The following is an 18,841-nucleotide window of genomic DNA, read 5'->3' as shown; positions in this document are numbered from 1 at the left end:
TAGACAAGGCTGGAAACAAGCTGTCTGTTTCATCCTTGATAACATGGCTGTGGGGTCAACTGTGGCCAAGTTGGCATGGATAAAAAAGATGTGCTCACGCCTGCTGCCCATGCTGATATCAATAGCTTACATATGCTAAATGTTAATTCTCCCAGAAGCCCTTATGAGGTAAGCACTATTATCTCCATTTTATTTACATGTGAAGGAAAAAAGGCTTTTTGCAGTAACTTGTACAGCCAGGGTCACACGCTGGTAAACAGTAGAACTGGGATCTGAATCTGATTCTGTTTAATGTTGTAGTTTTTAACTAGGTTTTTCTGGGCACCATGGGGCCGATCCAATTCTCAGCTCACTTAAGAAAACTAACCACTTTTCACCTTAATCCTCTCAACAGACACATATATTAATGTGTATTAAGGTCACAGAGGTTTAATATTAAAACAAAATAGGGCAAACACTGCAGGCCAGCAGGAGTCCCTGAGAACTGCTATCCACATTAGAGATTTGTTAGTCTTCGTAAGGGCAGAGTGGTATGAATGGCCAACCCATCTTTAGTCTTTCTTTAACTCTATCTTTAAGTCATCCTTGAATTCTCTCAAACTTGAGTGAGCACAATAATGACTATGCGAAGTTACCTGAAGGATGCACACAGTACTTTGTGTGGGACTCATGATCCTTTTACTTCAAGCATATAAAGTCACAGAAAATATATAATTAAAGTATCCAAATAATTGGATGTATTTTCATGTACCTATACATGAACAGTCATGTTTTTAATCAATGAAAATGAAGTTTCTCATAAAAACGAAGAAAAATAAAGATCTTGGAGTAATTTTGGCTATAGGTATCTTTTTGACCTTACCTTAGAATGTAACCCCCACTGGTGAGTGACCACCAAGGTCCTGTGCATGCTAATTATTAGCAGTTATCTGTGTGCCCTACTCTGTTTTCTGGACAAATCAGAAAATGTCCCACATTTTTCCTGATGCCTTTCTCTATGAGGATGCTCTGAAGTCATCGAAGCAGTCCTTCTGCTGCATGGGGAGGGCTGGGAGGAGTTTCCTCTCACTGCTGCTTGGGCCCCCATGTATCTGGGGCAGGCAGTCCAGTTCCTCTGTCCTATTCCAGGGTCTTGCTTCCATTAAGTGAGGAAATATCACACATGGATTAAAGCAGACCTGGGCTGCATTGGAAGTTGGAGTTCAGACTCCAGGGGTCTGGTTGGGCAGATGAAAGAGAAGTGTCAGGGTTTACCCCTTAGGGCTCTGGCTTCGAGTTACCTAGAATTGTCTTTCTCTGGGATGTGCATAGGGCCTTCATTCTAGGGTCTTGGTATTATCTGAACTCAGAATATGTTTTCCTTTTGAGTTTTGTTTTTTTGTTTGTTTGTTTTTTTAGATTTTATTTATTGATTTTAGAGAGAGGAGAGAGAAAGGTGAGCAGGGGCGGAGTGGGAAGCATCAACTCAGAGTTGCTTCTCAAAATGTGCCTGACTGGAGGTTTTGACACTTTATCCACTGCATCACTACAGGTCAGGCTTGAATTGTTTTAAACGGTGGTTCTGTATAGTTGGAAAGGTACATTTGTACCACAGTTAGGTTATATGGTGGACTGCATAACTTTTGTGAGCCTACGAACCTATTTCCTTTTTATTTTCCTTCAGGATAAATGGATTTTGAATTTCAAACAGTTGACTTACTGATGAACTTTTGGAACTCAACCTGCTCTTGGTAGAGGATTCACTCTCTATGATTACTTGTGTGGTATAAGCATTGTAGGAGGTCAGCTAAAAAGCTGGAGTTGTTTAGTGAGAAAGCCTCCGCTTCAGTTCAAGTATCACTGACTTCATGGAAGATGCTAGGACTTGAGAAGGCAGAGGAGAGGGGGACGGTATTTGCAATATAGGGCGCTGCAAAAATGGAGGTGGGAAGGAGGATGGGCCATGGCTCATCAGACCCAACCAGGATATTGGGAACACTTTGGAGAGTAACTGAAAATAAAGTTGAGTAAATAGAGGTACTATGTTATTTTGAGCCCTCAAAGCCAAGGAGATTAGATGAGACACAAGGACATTATAGGTTCTGACAAAAGAGTGAAATGATGAGAGTAGTGTTTAAGGAAGTCTAGTCTGGTGGCTGGTGGCAGAATGCCATGTGGTCTGGAGACCAGAGGCAAGGGAGGAAGCCAGAAAGATAAACTCACAAAGCTCAGTAACAAACAAGGAAACAATCCAATTAAAAAAATAGGGAGAGGACCTGAACAGACACTTCTCCCAAGAGGACATATGGATGGCCAACAGATATTTGAAAAGATGTTCATCTCCACTAGCTATTCGAGAAATGCAAATCAAAACTACAATGAGATACCACCTTATACGTGTTAGATTGGCTGTTATCAACAAGACAGGTAATAACAAATGTTGAGAGGCTGTGGAGAAAAAGGAGTCCTCATTCACTGCTGGTGGGAATGTAAATTAGTACAACCATTATGGAAGAAAGTATGGTGGTTCCTCAAAAAATTAAAAATAAGTACAGTATGACTCAGCAATCCCTCTTCTGTGTATCTACCCAAAAAACTCAAAAACATTGGTACGTAAAGACACATGCACCCCCATGTTTATCGCAGCCTTATTCACAATGGCCAAGACATGGAAACAACCAAAGTGTCCCTTGATAGAGGACTGGATAAAGAAGATGTGGTACATACATACAATGGAGTACTACTCAGCCATAAGAAATGATGACATTGCCATTTACCACAACATGGGTGGACTTTGAGAACATTATACTCAGTGAAATAAGTAAATCAGAAAAAGCTAAGAACTGTATGATTTCACACATAGGTGGGATATAAAACTGAGACTCATGGACATAGATAAAAGTGCAGTGGTTACCAGGAGGAGGGGAAGGGAAGAGAGGGAAGGAGTAGGGGAGGTGTTGGGGAAGGGTGTAAAGAGGGACAAATATAAAGTGATGGAAAATGATTTGACTTTGGGTGATGGGTATACAACATAATCAACAGTTCAAATGCTATAGAAATGTTTACCTGAAACTTATGTTTTGATCAATGTCACCCTGTTTAAATTTCTAAAAAAAAAAAAGAAATGCTGAGGTGCGAGGTGATGAAAGAACTACTCAGTCAACTCGAGGAGCTAAGGGGTTTGGAGGAAAAGGAAGAGGAGAACACCAGAGTATGATCCCTTGAGCTTGGGTCTTGGTGGTGGAAGAGTAATGGTCCTTGATGGATGAGAGAAAGTTAGTGTGGAATTGGGATGGGATAGGAAGGAATAAGGGGACAGATGTATCCGTAGGGTTTAAAATTAGACCTCTTAGGACTTGAATAGGGTCTGTGTGTGGGTGGAGAGTAGAGAGGAAAAGCTAGAATAATTTCTGGCCAAGGGGGATGGGAATAACGATTGGTGTATATATACTGCTCACAAAAATTAGGGGATATTTCAAAATGAATATGAAGCGATAAAAACATTTGATTTTTTTTTTTTATTAAACGAGAACATCAGAAAAGCAAACGACAAGTCAAAGAAAGTTGTTCAGTTATGTAAACGAGATGCAAAACCAACCTTTATTTCATTGGTGAAAATGCACTGTACAAAAGGCTGAAAGTACTGGAGTATCTGCATGTTCCCTGATCTCCTCTAATTTTTGTGAGCGGTGTAGTTGGGTATAGGAGACAAGATGGCAACTCCTACCACCTTCCTCGTGAATTAGAGGCAAGGCCATCTGCTTTGAGAAAGGAGGGAAACAAAATTGGAGACCTGAAGAAGAGACAAGGCCTAGAATCACACCAGTGGGGGGGAATCTGACTAGGAAATCAGTGAGCTAATTCAAGAATTTCCGGGACATAGCCAGGACATGGACCCGGTCTGCATGGACCGCCTCCCGGCTAGGGTCTGCAGCAACCCCCACCCAACTTTCTTTTCCCATCCCCTTCCTAGCTGGCATGGAGTTCGCTGGCAGCGGTAGTGACTCATGCCTGTTGAGGGGATGTCTCACAGGCAGTAGAGAGCAGTGCTGCTGATTCAGAGAGGGTGGTACAGATGGTGGTTTGGTCTTAAAAACTAGGCCAGCTCTTCGCTTATCTTGCTGTCTTCCCTATTTAAAGTAATAATAATAATAATAATAATAATAATATAAAAGCCAAGCAGAGTAGGAGGAGGATTTTTTTTTTCTTTTTGTGAGAGAGCATGGAGTTGTGTCCCTTAAGGATAGGTGGTTGCAGGAAGGCTCTGCAGACTACTACAGACAGGAGTGTGGTTGGAATGCGGAAACGGTATTGTTTAAATCCACTAGAGTTGAAGCCAAGAGGTTGTACTTGGAGTGATGTTTGTGTGGGTAAGAAAGAACAAAGGGTTGGGGTAGAGCTGTCGTTATCACAGCCAGAGCAGAGGCCTCCTGGGCAAGAGTTACCTTGTGGACAGTGTGACAGTGGGTGGGGGAGGGACGGGGGATGCTTGAGGAGGCTGACAACTATTTTTTGTTGTACATGCAAGTGCTGATTTTCAGCATCTCATTCTTAGTGCATTCTGTCAGTAGACACCTATAACCAGAAGTAAGGGATGTTTCTACAGCTGGGCTGAATAAGCAAGACAAGTCTGGAAGGTTTAGAAGTATTTGTTAATGTGAGATGAACTGTTTCAGTATTATTAGAAAAATATTTTGACTCAATTGCCTTTGTTACATTAATCAGTTCAAGTGTACTGTGGTTTCCTTTGCTTGACTTGAGCAGTTGCTAAGAGTTTCTCTGGTGCAAAATGGATAAGTGGGACTCTAAGTAGGTTCTGTTCCATAGAAATCACAGACTCATAAACTTAGAGAATTTAGAGCTTTCTGGAAAATTTCTTGAACACAGTGGAGGAGGGTCTCCTCAGGTTACCGTGAAAGAACCCAAGGCTCAGGGAGAAATGAATGAGCCCCATCACTGTCATGTGAGGGTTTTGGTCCCTGTGGCCTCCTGGCTTCACTTGGCATGTAGTTTGAGTGACTGATTCTGCTACCAACTGAACAGTTGCCAGAAACGGGGAAAAATATTTGCAGCACATACAGTAGAGAAAGTGTTAACTATCCATGATCCATAAAGGGAATAGGGAAAAAAAAACAAACGCTTGGGCAAGAAATATGAATGACACGTTAACAGAAGAAAAGAAACAGATGGGTAAAAACTTGAAATGATTACCAAAGCATTGAGGTGCCATTTCCCCCATGCATCAGAGGGGCAACAATTAAAAATAATGTTCAGTCTTGACAAGGGTTCAAGGTGGACACTTTATACACAGTTGGTAGGAGTGTAAATTGGACACATTGGCAAGACAATTTTAAAATTGTAAATATACATTTTCTTTGACCCATCATTTGCTCTTCTAAGAATAATGCACTCTGCAGATAGGCTTGCCCTGTGCAGAAGATTTATATATATAGAAGCCTTTTCAAGGCAGCATTGTTACAGTGAAAATGGGAAAAGCTCAATTTTCTTTCAGTAAAGGAATAATTAAATAGATGATGATATATCTGTACTGTGTAGAAAAATGTGTGTGTATATAAACCTGTAGATTTAGGTGTATACCGAAAGAAGAGGTTCAAGAAATAGTTAGTGAGCCTGACCTATGGTGGTGCAAGGGATAAAGCTCGGTCGACCTGGAATGCTGAGGTTGCAGGTGTGAAGCCCTGGGCTTGCTCTGTCAAGGGACATACAACAAGCCAGCAATGTACAACTAAAGTGAAGCAACTATGAATTGATACTTCTCACTCCCTACTTCCTCTCCTTTCTGTAAAATCAATAAATAAAATCTTTAAAAAAAAGAATTAGTGAGTGAAAGTCAAGTTGCAAAGCAATATGTATTGTATAGTCTCACTTAACACTAAAAAACCCAGCATGCTGTGTTTGTGCGTATTTGTAAATGCATATAAAAGGACTGGAAGGATACATTCTAAACAGTTGATTTTGGGGGGAGTAGTAGAAAATTTCACTTTTTCTCCATATACATCTCTTTTTGAAGTTTTTTATGATCACCTTGAAATTGTCAGTTTTTAAAAAAATTGAACTGAAAATTTGTGTGTGCTATTCAATCCTGTAACTTTACTTCTAAAAGTATTTACTAAGAAAATAGTCAAAGGTTATGCGAAGCATCATAAAGTATTGCAGCATTGTTTGTAACAGCAAAAAAGATTTTATAGTGTCCTATGTTGAAATGATTAGGTTATGGAATAGTAGTTTTATATAGCTATTTAAAATCATGTGTTAAGTCTGACCTGTGGTGGCGCAGTGGATAAAGGGTCGGCCTGGAACACTGAGGTTGCCGGTTTGAAACCCTGAGGTTGCCTGGTCAAGGCACATATAGGAGTTGATGCTTCCTGCTCTTTCCCCCTTCTATCTCTAAAAATGAATAAATAAAATCTAAAAAAAAGAAAATGAAAATGATGTGTAAATGAATTTGTATTGACTTGAGGGAATGCTTACAAGTACAATTAATATTTGAGGAATGCTTGCTCTGTACCAGGGACCATGTTCAGTGCTTTATATACCTTGTTATTAATCTTCTGAACAGTCCTGCCATTCCCATTTTACAAACTGAGAAACAAAGGCTTGGTTAGAGGGAACAGTTTGGCTGAAGGTCAGACTGCTGAGTTGATAGAACTAAAGCTAAAGGCCTCACTGATACTTCACTGTATAATCTTAAATATAAAAACAGATCACATACATACATACATACATACATACGGTGCTATTTATTTTATAAAAATGAATCTGTGCCTTAGTTTTCTGTGGGTAAGATGTGGGGGATGGGCTAGTGTGTTTTTATATTCTCAAGATAATGTTTTTATATTCTCAAGATAATGATTAAAAACTGCATTTACATGTAGTTTTTCCAGATGATTACGAAAGTATCTGGAAATACCTGTACCTAAAAGCAGAAAATAAAAAAGCCTATCCTATAAAGAAAAGTAGGCCTGGTGTGTATATGGATGTGAACGTTATTTATATACTTAGTAGTTACTGCAAAATTGATTTCAGAAAAGATTTTAGTAACTGTTCTAACCATTAGTTTAATAATAGAGAGTTTCTCTTATTTAATAGTAATAAGTTTAATAATAGGGATTCCTTGACAGCATCATACATTATATTTTAATGATGGAAACTGATGACCAAAATTGTTTCATTGATTAATTCTCTATTGTTTTTAGTGAGTTTAGTTTTTTTGTTTCTTTGCTTATTGGCCATTTGAACTTTTGAGTGAATTTCCTGGGTAGGGTATCTATTGATGATGCCTTTCTATATTTAACCATTACAGACCTTAAGGAAGTCTGTTAGAAAGTCTGTATAAGACAAAGTTTCAAAGTCCATATAAGACAGAGTTTCACTCTGCCAGTTGGACTGCATTTTTCTTACAGGGGTGATTTGGGGGCCTGTGGTTAAAACCTGATTTCTTAACTGCTTGGAATTTATTTGACTTTTAAATTCAGGAATGATTGATTGATGAAAGGTACATGAGATCTCTCTGTATGACTTCTGCAACTTCCTGAGAGTCTATAATTATTTCAAAATAAAGTTTAAAAAATTCAAGGAATGGTAAAACTTTGGCTTCCTCCTGTTACTACGTGTAACTGGGCTTGATAATTGGTGGAGCCAATGGGAGGGTGGGAGAGGCATTATATGACAACACATCCAAAGCCAAACAGTGGTTAGGAACGCTGCTTTTTTTGTTGTTGTGTTGTTTTAATTTGGAAATAAATAATTTAAACTTTAAAATGGTTGCAAAAATACAAACTCAATAAGGAACAGCTTGTATTCTTTCCCAAGTTACCTGTTAACATTTGACGCCCTGAGCATCACCTTTTGAAATGTACTATTTTGTGACACAGCCACTACTCTCTTATCCGCCTTCTGAATTGGGAGCACCACAGTCTTCTAGGTTCCAGGCATTCACTCACCTAAACCTGCATTTCCACACAGAACCTATGGTGGTTCTGGTTCCTAAGATTTAAAATATATATAAACCCAAACACTTGGCCTCTAAAGGTTTTAAACTACAAATTGATTCACTGAACTTCAACTCAATTATCATTTTTCTTCCCTCATCCTACAGTTGTTGCTAAACTGTTTAGTGAACCTCTTCTGATTTAATGGACTTGTTCCCCTCTCAGTGCCTTTCCCTGTGCTGTTGGTTCATAGCTGCAGTATTCTTTTCTCCACATCTCTTTCCCCAAGTCACATAATGTCTTTTCTGCTAATAATAATAATAATAATAAATAAAAATTATTCCCAGACTTATTTACTTGGTTAGCACCATCTGATTTGGGCATACCTGTGCTGAGTTTTCATTACCTTAGGGGTCTTTTGCCTTCATATAGACGGCATCATATGATGCCCGTCTGTTGTCTCCTTGAGCTCCTCTCAGGGACGGCACCACTTTATTTCTTGTAAACCTCCAAAGGCCTGTGTGGTTGTGCTAGAGGTGACCTGGTTTTAAAATGAGTTATTATGAACTGAATTTGGATTTCATTGTTAAAACCATCTATCAATCTATAAAGCATAATTCTAATTGTGTTGATGCTTTTGAACACCTTTTTGCTTCAGGGATCTAACACTCTCCCCAGGGGCCTTCCTTGTGGCTTTCTGTGTCTGGAGACTACAAGCAGGTATACCTTGGAAATATAGCGAGCTCAGGTCCAGACCATGATAATAAAGGGAGTATTGCAATAAAGCAAGTCGTAATCTTTTTGCCAGTGGAAGGTCTTGTCTTCAGTTTGTAAAAAAATGGGAGCAGTGACTGAAGGGGTAGACATGTTGTTTTTTAGTGGTGTAAAATAAACCCTAAAAAAGGTGTGCTGTGTATATAGTTTACAGTGCAGGCCCCTGCTAGGTTGGAAGAGACTTTGAGGGAGCCTATTAATGGAAAAGGAGTTCTGAGTTTCAAACAATCCAAGTCTAAGTGCCTTGGGCTGATTGCCAGTACCAGAAGTAGAATACTTTCTTCTCTCTGTTTTCTCTTTTTAAATGAAACTAAGGCTAGAGCTAGTTCATTATTTGCAATGTCGATATTGATTTTTGTTCAGAGGTGGAGTATTAACAGATTAGAATGGCTGCTGGCAAATCTCAGCTGCCTCATTGAATTTAAATGAATCAAGGGATGTCCTTGAGATTTTTTAAGGCTAAATTAGGCCTTTCTCCCACCATGGTTGGTTTTGACCAGATTCACTGTTTCCTCTGCAGCATCAACGCAAAAAAAAAAAAGGAGTCTTGAAGGCCTTTTTTCTACATTTTATAAAACCCAGTCCTATGCTTTATTAGATCTAGCTAATAACATTGTTTTGTCTTTTTCCAAATAGCTCTAGATATATGGAAAAGATTTATATAGGCGGATGGGGATCCTCAAACCCCTCAGCGAGATCTTCTGAGCATGGCTTTTAAGATACCTAGAGGCAGAAAAAGCCCAATAGAGATCAGGGGAACTACCAGCTTTTAGGATACACCCTTAAAGACTCCAACACCCCAAAGGGGTCTCATAGGATGCCATCTGGGTCCTGCTTCAGTAGTGGAAAGGAAGGTCATTGAGCTAAAGCCTGCCAGGCTTACACGCCTCTGCTGTGAGGAAACAGGGACACTGGAAGGTGGGCTTCCCCCTCGCTCCTCTAAGGGAGGGTTCAGTCTCTTCCAGCCCGGCTCCAGCCACCTATGACCTAACCTTGCTCAGAATGCTGGGGTTTGCCACTGAAGGCTGAAGGTGCCCAGGGCCGCCGGCCCCATCTACGACACTGTGGACGAGCCTAGGGTATTTCTTCCAAGAAGCAGGTAAACTGATCTCATTTGCACAAGGGCCACTTAACTATGTTTTGTCTGAATAGTCAGGTTTTTTATTCTTCCCTCAAAGATCTCTGTTGTGGGTGTTGATAGTCCTATTTTCTGCTGCTTTGCCTAATATATAGTGTTTCCTTTATCCCTCCTACCTCAATGCCCCACTCATATTTCAGGCTGGGACCTACTCCTAATTTAGAGCTCTCTTTCCTCCTTTTGCCAACTTCTATTATGAATCTACCTTTGCCACCCAGCTTAGTGTATCCCAAGGTTCTCTTTACCATGCCACAGTCACAGAGCTCCAGGGAAAAGCAAACTGGTCTCAACTCTCCAGGCAGAGGAGAGCAGAAGCTCCATATCCACGCATGCTGCAAATGGCTTTTTCCAGTCTACCTGAATCATTACCAGCTAGAAGCAGCGGTCATTGGGACTTGGACATGAGCTGCAAAGTATAGAATTGTGACAACAATTCCAGTGCCATGCGGACTTTTCCTGTGGGGAACTTTCCTGGACTCCTGCTCCCTGTGACAGCTCCTAACAGACTGAACTGTGGTTGGGTTGCATTTTTCAGGGATTTGGCATGGTGACGGGGCCAACTTGGACTTGGTGAACATGTTAAGGACACTACTCTTTTATGGATTCTTGCTGTATTGGCCAAGAGTTTGCTTAAAGGCTTTTAATCACTGTAAAAAAAAAATAGAGGACTGGATGAAGAAGATGGGGCACATATACACCATGGTATACTATTCAGCTAGGAGAAATGGTGACATTGGATCACTTACAGCGGAATGGTGGAGTCTTGGTAGCATTGTGCGGGGGTGAAATAAGCGAATCAGAAAAAAACAGGAACTGCAGGATTCCATACATTGGTGGGACATAAAAGCGAGACTAAGAGGCATGGACAGGAGTGTGGTGGTTACGGGGGGTGGGGGGAGGGAAGGAGGGAGAGGGGGAGGGGGAGGGGTACAGAGAGAACTGGATGGAGGGTGGCGGAGAACGATCTCTCTTCAGGTGATGGGTATGCAACAGAACTAAATGACAAGATAACCTGGAAATGTTTTCTTTGAATGTATGTACCCTGATTTATTGATGTCACCCCATTAAAATAAAAATTTATTTATAAAAAAACAAAACAAAAAAAACCCAGTCCTATGTAAAGACACGCAGATAAGAGTTGTTATGACATCCTCCGCAATACAGTGTAGCTTGCCTCTTTTCCTCTGCCAGACGTTCTTGAATGAAAACTATTGACTCACAAACCATGCTAGCAACGGTACTCATACATTCTGTCCAAGTGCAAGCTTGTGCAGAGGCTGAAAACATTTAACAGGCTGAATTTTACAAAGACAAAGAAATTTAATAACTTGGAAGGATTTGTGTGCTCCTGAGAAACGAGGCGTATTTTAAACCAGCTTGCCTCTTCTGATGTTATATTACTATTTTCTCTATATGTGGAGACTACAGGCAGGTATACCTTGGAGATATTGTGGGTTCAGGTCCAGACCATCGTAATAAAGGGAGTATTGCAATACAGCAAGTCATAATTTTTTTGCTGATAGAGCGTCTTGTCTTCAGTTTGTAAAAAATGGGACACCTGTGATACATAGTAAGGCAAAGCATAATAAAACAAGGTGTTCCTGTAGTATAATTTTAATTAAAATTGCTTTCTTTCCTCCTTGCTTCCCTCCTTCTCTTTTTCTTCCTCCAGAACTTCCTCTGATCTAGCATGTGAATTAGAAATAAATAATAATGATGATAATAGTAATAATAATAGTTACATTACTGTTTGTTCTGAAGTGGGAGGACCAGTTGAGTTGATGAGTGATTGCCTAGAGGGAACTGTTTTCTCTTTCTCTCTCTCTTTTTTTTTTTTGTGACAGAGACAGAGACAGAGAGAGGAACAGACACACTGGAAGGGAGAGAGATGAGAAGCATCAACTCTTTTGCTGCGGCACTCTAGTTTCTCAGTGATTGCTTTCTCATATGTGCCTTGACCGGGGGGCCATAGCAGACCAAGTGACCCCTTGCTCAAGCCAACGACCTTGGGTTCAAGCTGGTGAGCCTTGCCCAAACCAGGTGAGCCCGTACTCAAACTGGCGACCTTGGGGTTTTGAACCTGGGTCCTCCGCGTCCCAATCCGACGCTCCATCCACTGCGCCACTGCCTGGTCAAGCACTGTTTTCTCTTTTTATGGCTCTGTAGGACCCCAAGATTGAATTGTTTCAAACACAGCTAGCTCCCCACCCCCAGAAAAAACTATTGGATTCAGAAGATATTATATCTGAGTTAATAAATACCAACATTGAGTCTTGAAATAGCTCTTCTTCATTTTTCATTGTACAGTATCATTTATTGTTGTTTTTTTCATGCCCTAATTAATGATAATAACCTTTTTGAATGACTAGAAATAAAATAAATTTCATGGATGTTTAGTATTTAACTCTGACTCAACTGAGATTGGTAGCTGTTTTGAAATTCATGATAGAGAGGGCAATTTGCTATTGGCTTCCTATATTTAGACTGGATACATCCTGCATAAGTGCTGGGGAGAGAAACCCTTATGAGAGGTTTTCTCAGTGAAGAACAATGAACGTTTCTACGAGGCATAGCAACTATAGTGTGGTATAATAGTCAAGACCTTAAGAAAGACCCAACAGCAGAACAGTTTGAGACCTCCAGCTTCCAGAAACATACCTGACTAAGGCTAAGATTCTAAATAGCATCCCCCCAGCAAAAGTATGGGAGCCTGACCAGTAGTAGTGCAGTGGAGATAGAGCCTTGACCTGGGATGCTGAGGTCCCAGGTTTGAAACCACAAAGTTGTCAGCTTGAGTGTGGGTTCGCCAGCTTGAGCATGGGATCATCGACATGATCGCACCATGGTTGCTGGGTTGAGCCCAAAGGTCACTGGCTTGAAGCTCAAGGTCACTGGCTTAAGTAAGGGGTCACTGGCTCAGCTGGAGCTCCCTAGTCAAGGCACATATGAGAAGCAATCAATGAACAAGTACTAAAGTGATGCAACTGCGAGTTGATGCTTCTCATTTCTCTCCCTTCCTGTTTCTCTTCCTTTCTCTTTCTCTCACTAAAAAAAGGAAAACACTTAATTTTTGTTGGTGTTCTAATATAAAAGTATGGGAACATAAATAGATTTGCATATTACCTTAGAACATAACCACATGGTAGCTAGCATAAACACTAAACCACAATGTGAGCTTTTTGAATAGAATTATTTTAGCTGCATTATAAGAGTTCAAAGAATTATTTTATTGTAATGTTTTGAATAGTGAAATTTTAAAACATCTTTTTATTTTTAATTATGGTAAAATATGCATAACAAAATTTACCATCTTAACCATTTTAAGTATACAATTCAGTCATGTTAAATTTTTATTTTATTTTATTAATTATTTATTTCAGTGAGAGGAGGGGAGATAGTGAGGCAGACTCCTGCATGTGCCCTGACTAGGATCCACCTGGCAACCCCGTCTTGGGCCGATGCTTGAGGACTAAGCTATTTTTAGCATTGGATGCTGACACACTTAGACCAACCAAGCTATCCTCAGCACCCAGGGCCAATGCTCAAACCAATTGAGCCATTGCCTGTGGGAAGAGAAGAAGGAGAAAAGGGGGAGATGGAGGGAAGGAGATGCAGATGGGCTTCACTTGTGTGCCCTGACCTGAATTGAACCCAGGACAACCATATACAAGGCCAATGCTGTATCCACTGAGCCACCTGCCAGGGCCTGATTCCTTATTTTGCAAGTAAGTCCCAGATTCTGAAACCCAGAGAAATCTTGGCTTTTTCGAAGTTCCACAGAGTCAGCTGGAAAAGGTGCAAGTACCAGAAGCCTTGTTTTCTGGTCCCAAGACTGCTCTTTTCACTTTCCCATGATGCCTCTCTTGTACCGGTGGTCTCCTCCCACTGCTCCCCAACACTCACCTTCTGCCCTGGAGGTAGAGAGTAGACCTAGGTGGCATGACACCATGCCCGTGCTCATCTTCATGCCTTTGACCTTTCTTTCTAATCATGCCCATTCTGCTACAACCAACTCATCAGTTTAAAAGCCTGAGCAAATGTTTTACCTCCTACACTGGTCTCACCTTCCGAATCAGAATGCCTGCAGTCCACTCTTTTGACAGGGTCTCTTTTCAGATTATGGTGTTAATTTCAACCTTGTAGGGCTTGTTATTCCTGGTGCCCAGTAAATAGGCCCTAAGTGAATAAGGAGAAAGGTAATATACCAGATATCACAAGGTGAACTTGTCTTTTATTTTGTTGTCCAGCTTTTCAGATGTTTGTCTTCTCTCTAGCTGTCTCCTAAGGTCCAGCAGGGCAGAAAACATAGCTTCCTTGTCCCTCACTGTAATCCTTAGCAGAGTTCTTGGTTGGTGGGGGTTACTGCACTGATTCCTCATTCTCCTGCTCGTGAATCTTGGATTCAGTTTAAAATATAAGATTGCTTGTTCCTGAAGCCTCAGAACATAGCCATATCTTCATGGCTGGCTAAGTACTCTGGTCTTATGGCACTTACCATTTGGAGAATAAAGAAACCAACAGATCACAGTAATTAGTTTACAGATTTCCCATTCCACTCTTAGGTACTGCTTAGTTGCAGTGACAAGGTAGTATGTGCTGGTAAGAGATAGCCAAATAATTGTTAGGATTGCTGTGAAAATTGCAGTGGAAGCAGTAACCCTCCTGGATTGCTTTTTATAGCTAGACAACTACTGGTGAAATTTTTGTTCCAAGATTGTCACAATCACTGGAATGCTGCATTCCTGTTGGACTCTTGGAGTGATGCTGGTAGCATCAATTGTGCAGGTATTTCAAGCCTTGAAATATGGAATTGCTGATAGAAATGAGCCAGTTAAGAGGGAGGACACAATTACTCAGATGTTGTGAAGTTGTATGGCATTTTTTAACGCTGGTTTGTAGTTTGTCATAAAAGAGAATGCCTCACTGGAATGTATCTGGTGAATATTAAACCATTAAGGCTGCTCAAGTGAAAAGCAGTGGCTATCTGCCAGGTGAAAGCATCCTCGCCATTTAGAAATGAACTTCATCTGCGCTCCTGTCTGCACATGACAGTGTCTCCTGTGGAGAAACCACTTTCTGACTCTGGTTTTCTTGCTGTTTTCACAGAGCCTGAGCCCTTGTGAAGCCAGCAATGACAAGTCTGAATGGTCGCCATGCCGAAAAAATCCTTGACATGCCAAAACCATCAGCCCCCAGAGTGCACGTGCAGAGGTCCGTGTCCCGAGACACTATTGCCATCCACTTCTCGGCATCTGGGGAGGAGGAGGAGGAAGAGGAGGAGGAGTTCAGGGAATATCTGGAGGGGCTGGACGACCAGAGCATTGTAACGGGTCTTGAAGCCAAGGAAGACCTCTATCTTGAACCTCGGGGTGGCCATGACCCCGCTGGCCCTGCTGCCCGGCCCATCCTGGCAGATGGACTGTCCGGGTCCCCTGCCATTTTGCCCGTTTCCGAGAACACTGTAAAGTTGCTGGAGGCCCCTCCTCCAGCAACTCAAGGACTAGGTACAGTGCCATTGGCTCTGTCGCCAGGATCATCTTCGTCGGGGCCCTTAGCTAGCTCTCCCAGTGTGTCATCCCTTTCTGAGCAGAAAACCAGTTCTTCCTCCCCGTTGTCCTCTCCTTCCAAGTCTCCTGTCCTCTCCTCCAGTGCCTCATCCTCTACCCTGTCCAGCTCGAAACCCTTCATGAGCCTTGTGAAGTCCCTGTCGACTGAGGTGGAGCCAAAGGAACCCCCACACCCCCCAAGGCACAGGCACTTGATGAAGACTTTAGTTAAGTCTCTGTCCACAGACACCTCCCGGCAGGAGTCAGACACTGTGTCCTATAAACCGCCTGACTCCAAGCTGAATTTACACCTGTTCAAGCAGTTTACCCAGCCACGCAACACGGGTGGAGATTCCAAAACCGCACCTTCTTCCCCTCTGACTTCTCCCTCCGATACACGCTCCTTTTTTAAAGTGCCCGAAATGGAGGCAAAAATTGAAGATACTAAACGACGCCTTTCAGAAGTCATATATGAGCCTTTTCAGCTCCTTAGCAAAATTATAGGGGAGGAAGGTGGCAGCCATAGGCCCAAAGCCCTATCTTCAAGTGCTTCAGAACTCTCCAACCTGTCCAGCCTGAATGGCCATTTGGAAAGCAGTCACAACTACAGCATCAAGGAAGAGGAGTGTGATTCTGAGGGGGACGGGGGTGGGAGCGATCCCAGCATCCCTGCAGGGGACCACCCCAAGTCCACCGATGAGCCCCCCAAAGAGGCAGAACTGAAGAGTGCCCAGGTGAGCAGTCTAAAGGATTTAGGCCTGAAGACAAGTTCTCTAGTCCTTGAGAAATGTTCTTTGTCTGCCTTAGTGAGCAAAGAAGACGAAGAGTTCTGTGAATTGTACACTGAGGAGTTTGATTTGGAAGTAGAGGGGGAGGGGAAGGCTGATAAGTTCCTGGATCCACCTCTCAAGCCAGAGGAGCTGGAGGACGATGGTCCTGCTCTTGACAGTGACGAAGAGCTGGACTTGGCCACGCAACACTCAGAGTTACCCGTGAAGACGCTGGGCTTCTTTACACTGTGTGTCTATGCGTACCTCATCCTCCCCCTCCCCCACTACGTGAGCGGACTCTTTCTGGGAATTGGCCTGGGATTCATGACTGCGGTCTGCGTGATTTGGTTTTTTACACCACCAAGTGCTCATAAATATCCCCGATTACATAAAAATCAACAACACTGGAACACAAGATCTCTGGATATCAAAGAACCAGAAATACTGAAGGTAAGCACGCTCTCCCCAGCAGCTGGCTAGCGCACATGTTAGCTCACAGCCTTGTGTTAGACCTGACTTAATTTTTTTGGTCTATTGAGTTCATTGTCATGGGTTTCTGCATAAACAGTATTTTTTAAAGACTTTGAGATCTCTTCCTTCTTCATGTACCCAAGAGATTTATCTAGCAAACCTCATTCTAGTTCAGGTTTTGCTGATTCACCAAGTAGTTTTTCAAGGATCTCCATAGCCCTAGAAAGAAAGTAGCATTTATATCCAGTTCCTATGTCAGTCTTTTCCTAAACTTTCCAGGGATTTGCTACATGATAAGAATTCATTATAGCTGACTCTTTTAGGATTAAACATTCTTTTTTTTATATATATTTTTCTGAAGCTGGAAATGGGGAGAGAGACAGTCAGACAGACTCCCGCATGTGCTTGACTGGGATCCACCCGGCACGCCCACCAGGGGCGATGCTCTGCCCCTCCGGAGACCAGAACCACTCTAGCGCCTGGGGCAGGGGCCAAGGAGCCATCCCCAGCGCCCGGGCCATCTTTGCTCCAATGAAGCCTCGGCTGGCTGCGGGAGGGGAAGAGAGAGACAGAGAGGAAGGAGAGGGGGAGGGGTGGAGAAGCAGATGGGCGCTTCTCCTGTGTGCCCTGGCCGGGAATCGAACCCGGGACTTCTGCACGCCAGGCCGATGCTCTACCACTGAGCCAACCGGCCAGGGCCTAGGATTAAACATTCTTGAGACCTTGGAAAAAGGTTAAATAATCCCAAATGCAAGAGAAGGAAAGGAAGAAGAAAAGGCAAATTAATGTCAGCGGCTGTCCTCTTTCCTCTGCATACGATGGGCTATGGGCTGGAGAAAGAGACAGTGCGCTCCAGTGCCTGTCAGATCTCAGGGTCAGGGCCTCCTGAGGGGTACCACGAGGGTTCAGGAAGAAAAAGATCAGAACTTCCATTTTTAGTATTTGTGTGTATTTAAAGGTTTCTGCCAGTTGTGCATGTTCATAGCATATATATAGTTCTTAAGTCATAAGCATATACATGCATTTTATATGTATATGGTTTTAAAAAATTGTGGTAGAATACACAACATAAAATATACCATCTTAACCATTTTCAACTATAGTTCAGTTGTATTAAATAATTCACATTGTTGTACAACCATCACCACCATCGATCCCCGTAACTCTTTATATCTTGTAAGAGTAAAACTTTCTACCAATGAAACAATAAGTCCTCATTCTCTGCTCTCCCTAGCCCCTTGCAATCAGTTCTACCTTTTTTTTTTTTTTTTTTTTTGAATACTCTTAGTACCTTGTATAAGTGGAATCATACAGTGTTTGTCATTCTGTGACTGGATTGTTTCACTGAGCATAATGTTCTCAAGGTTCATCCATGTTGTAGCATATTGCAGAATTTTCTTCCTTTTTAAGGCTGAATCATATTCTGTTTTATGTATATACTACATTCATCCGTACATGGACACTTGGCTTGCTTCCCTGTTTAGCTATGTTTAGCTGTGCATACCGTGAACATGGTATACAAATACCTCTTTCAGACCATGCTTCCAGTTGTTTTTGGATATGTACCCAGAACTGGGATTATGGGATTATGTAATTCTATTTATAATTTTTTGAGGAACTGCCATGCTATTTTCTTTTTTTCCAGAGACAGAGAGAGTTAGAGAGAGGGATAGACAGGGACAGACAGACAGGAATGAAGAGATGAGAAGCATCAATTATTAGTTTTTTGTTGCGTGTTGCAACACCTTAGTTGTTCATTGATTGCTTTCTCATATGTGCCTTGACTGCGGGCCTTCAGCAGACCTAGTAACCCCTTGCTGGAGCCAGTGACCTTGGGCTCAAGCTGGTGAGCTTTTGCTCAAACCAGATGAGCCCGCGCTCAAACTGGCGACCTCGGGGTCTCGAACCTGGGTCTTTTTTCAATAACAGCTATACCATTTTAGATTCCTAATAATAATGCATACGGGTTCCAGTTTCTCTATCTTCACATTCTTACCAATGCTTGAAGTTTTCTGTGTTTTTGGTAGTTCAGAGCTTGTTTGATTTCTCTGTTAATAGATTTTCCTTCACTCCATTTAAATAAGAATACTCAAAAGAATACCTTCATATCTCTTTATTGCAGAACAAAATGAGGGAAAGAACTCTCAGGGTCTAAAATATTGTTTGTTTTGTTTTTTAATGCCATATATATTTTACCTTATTCAGAATAAA

At 41.8% G+C, this 18,841-nt stretch overlaps 1 protein-coding gene across 3 annotated transcripts in view; it reads left to right on the top strand.

Moving 5' to 3' along the window:
• TEX2 (testis expressed 2) overlaps nucleotides 1-18,841 on the top strand; it is a 122,738-nt gene that overhangs the window by 32,686 nt on the left and 71,211 nt on the right. For all 3 annotated transcript variants that reach the window (XM_066234337.1, XM_066234335.1, XM_066234336.1), the window contains exon 2: nucleotides 14,950-16,609. In XM_066234337.1, the coding sequence (XP_066090434.1) occupies nucleotides 14,975-16,609 (1,635 nt within the window). In that variant the 5' untranslated portion in view covers nucleotides 14,950-14,974. The remainder of the gene's footprint in view (nucleotides 1-14,949; nucleotides 16,610-18,841) is intronic.

This window comes from Saccopteryx bilineata, chromosome 6 (genome assembly GCF_036850765.1).
Source record: "Saccopteryx bilineata isolate mSacBil1 chromosome 6, mSacBil1_pri_phased_curated, whole genome shotgun sequence".
Classification (NCBI taxonomy): Eukaryota; Metazoa; Chordata; class Mammalia; order Chiroptera; family Emballonuridae; genus Saccopteryx; species Saccopteryx bilineata.
The sequence above is the reverse complement of the archived record's forward strand: the minus strand, read 5'-3'. Positions and strand labels throughout refer to the sequence as shown.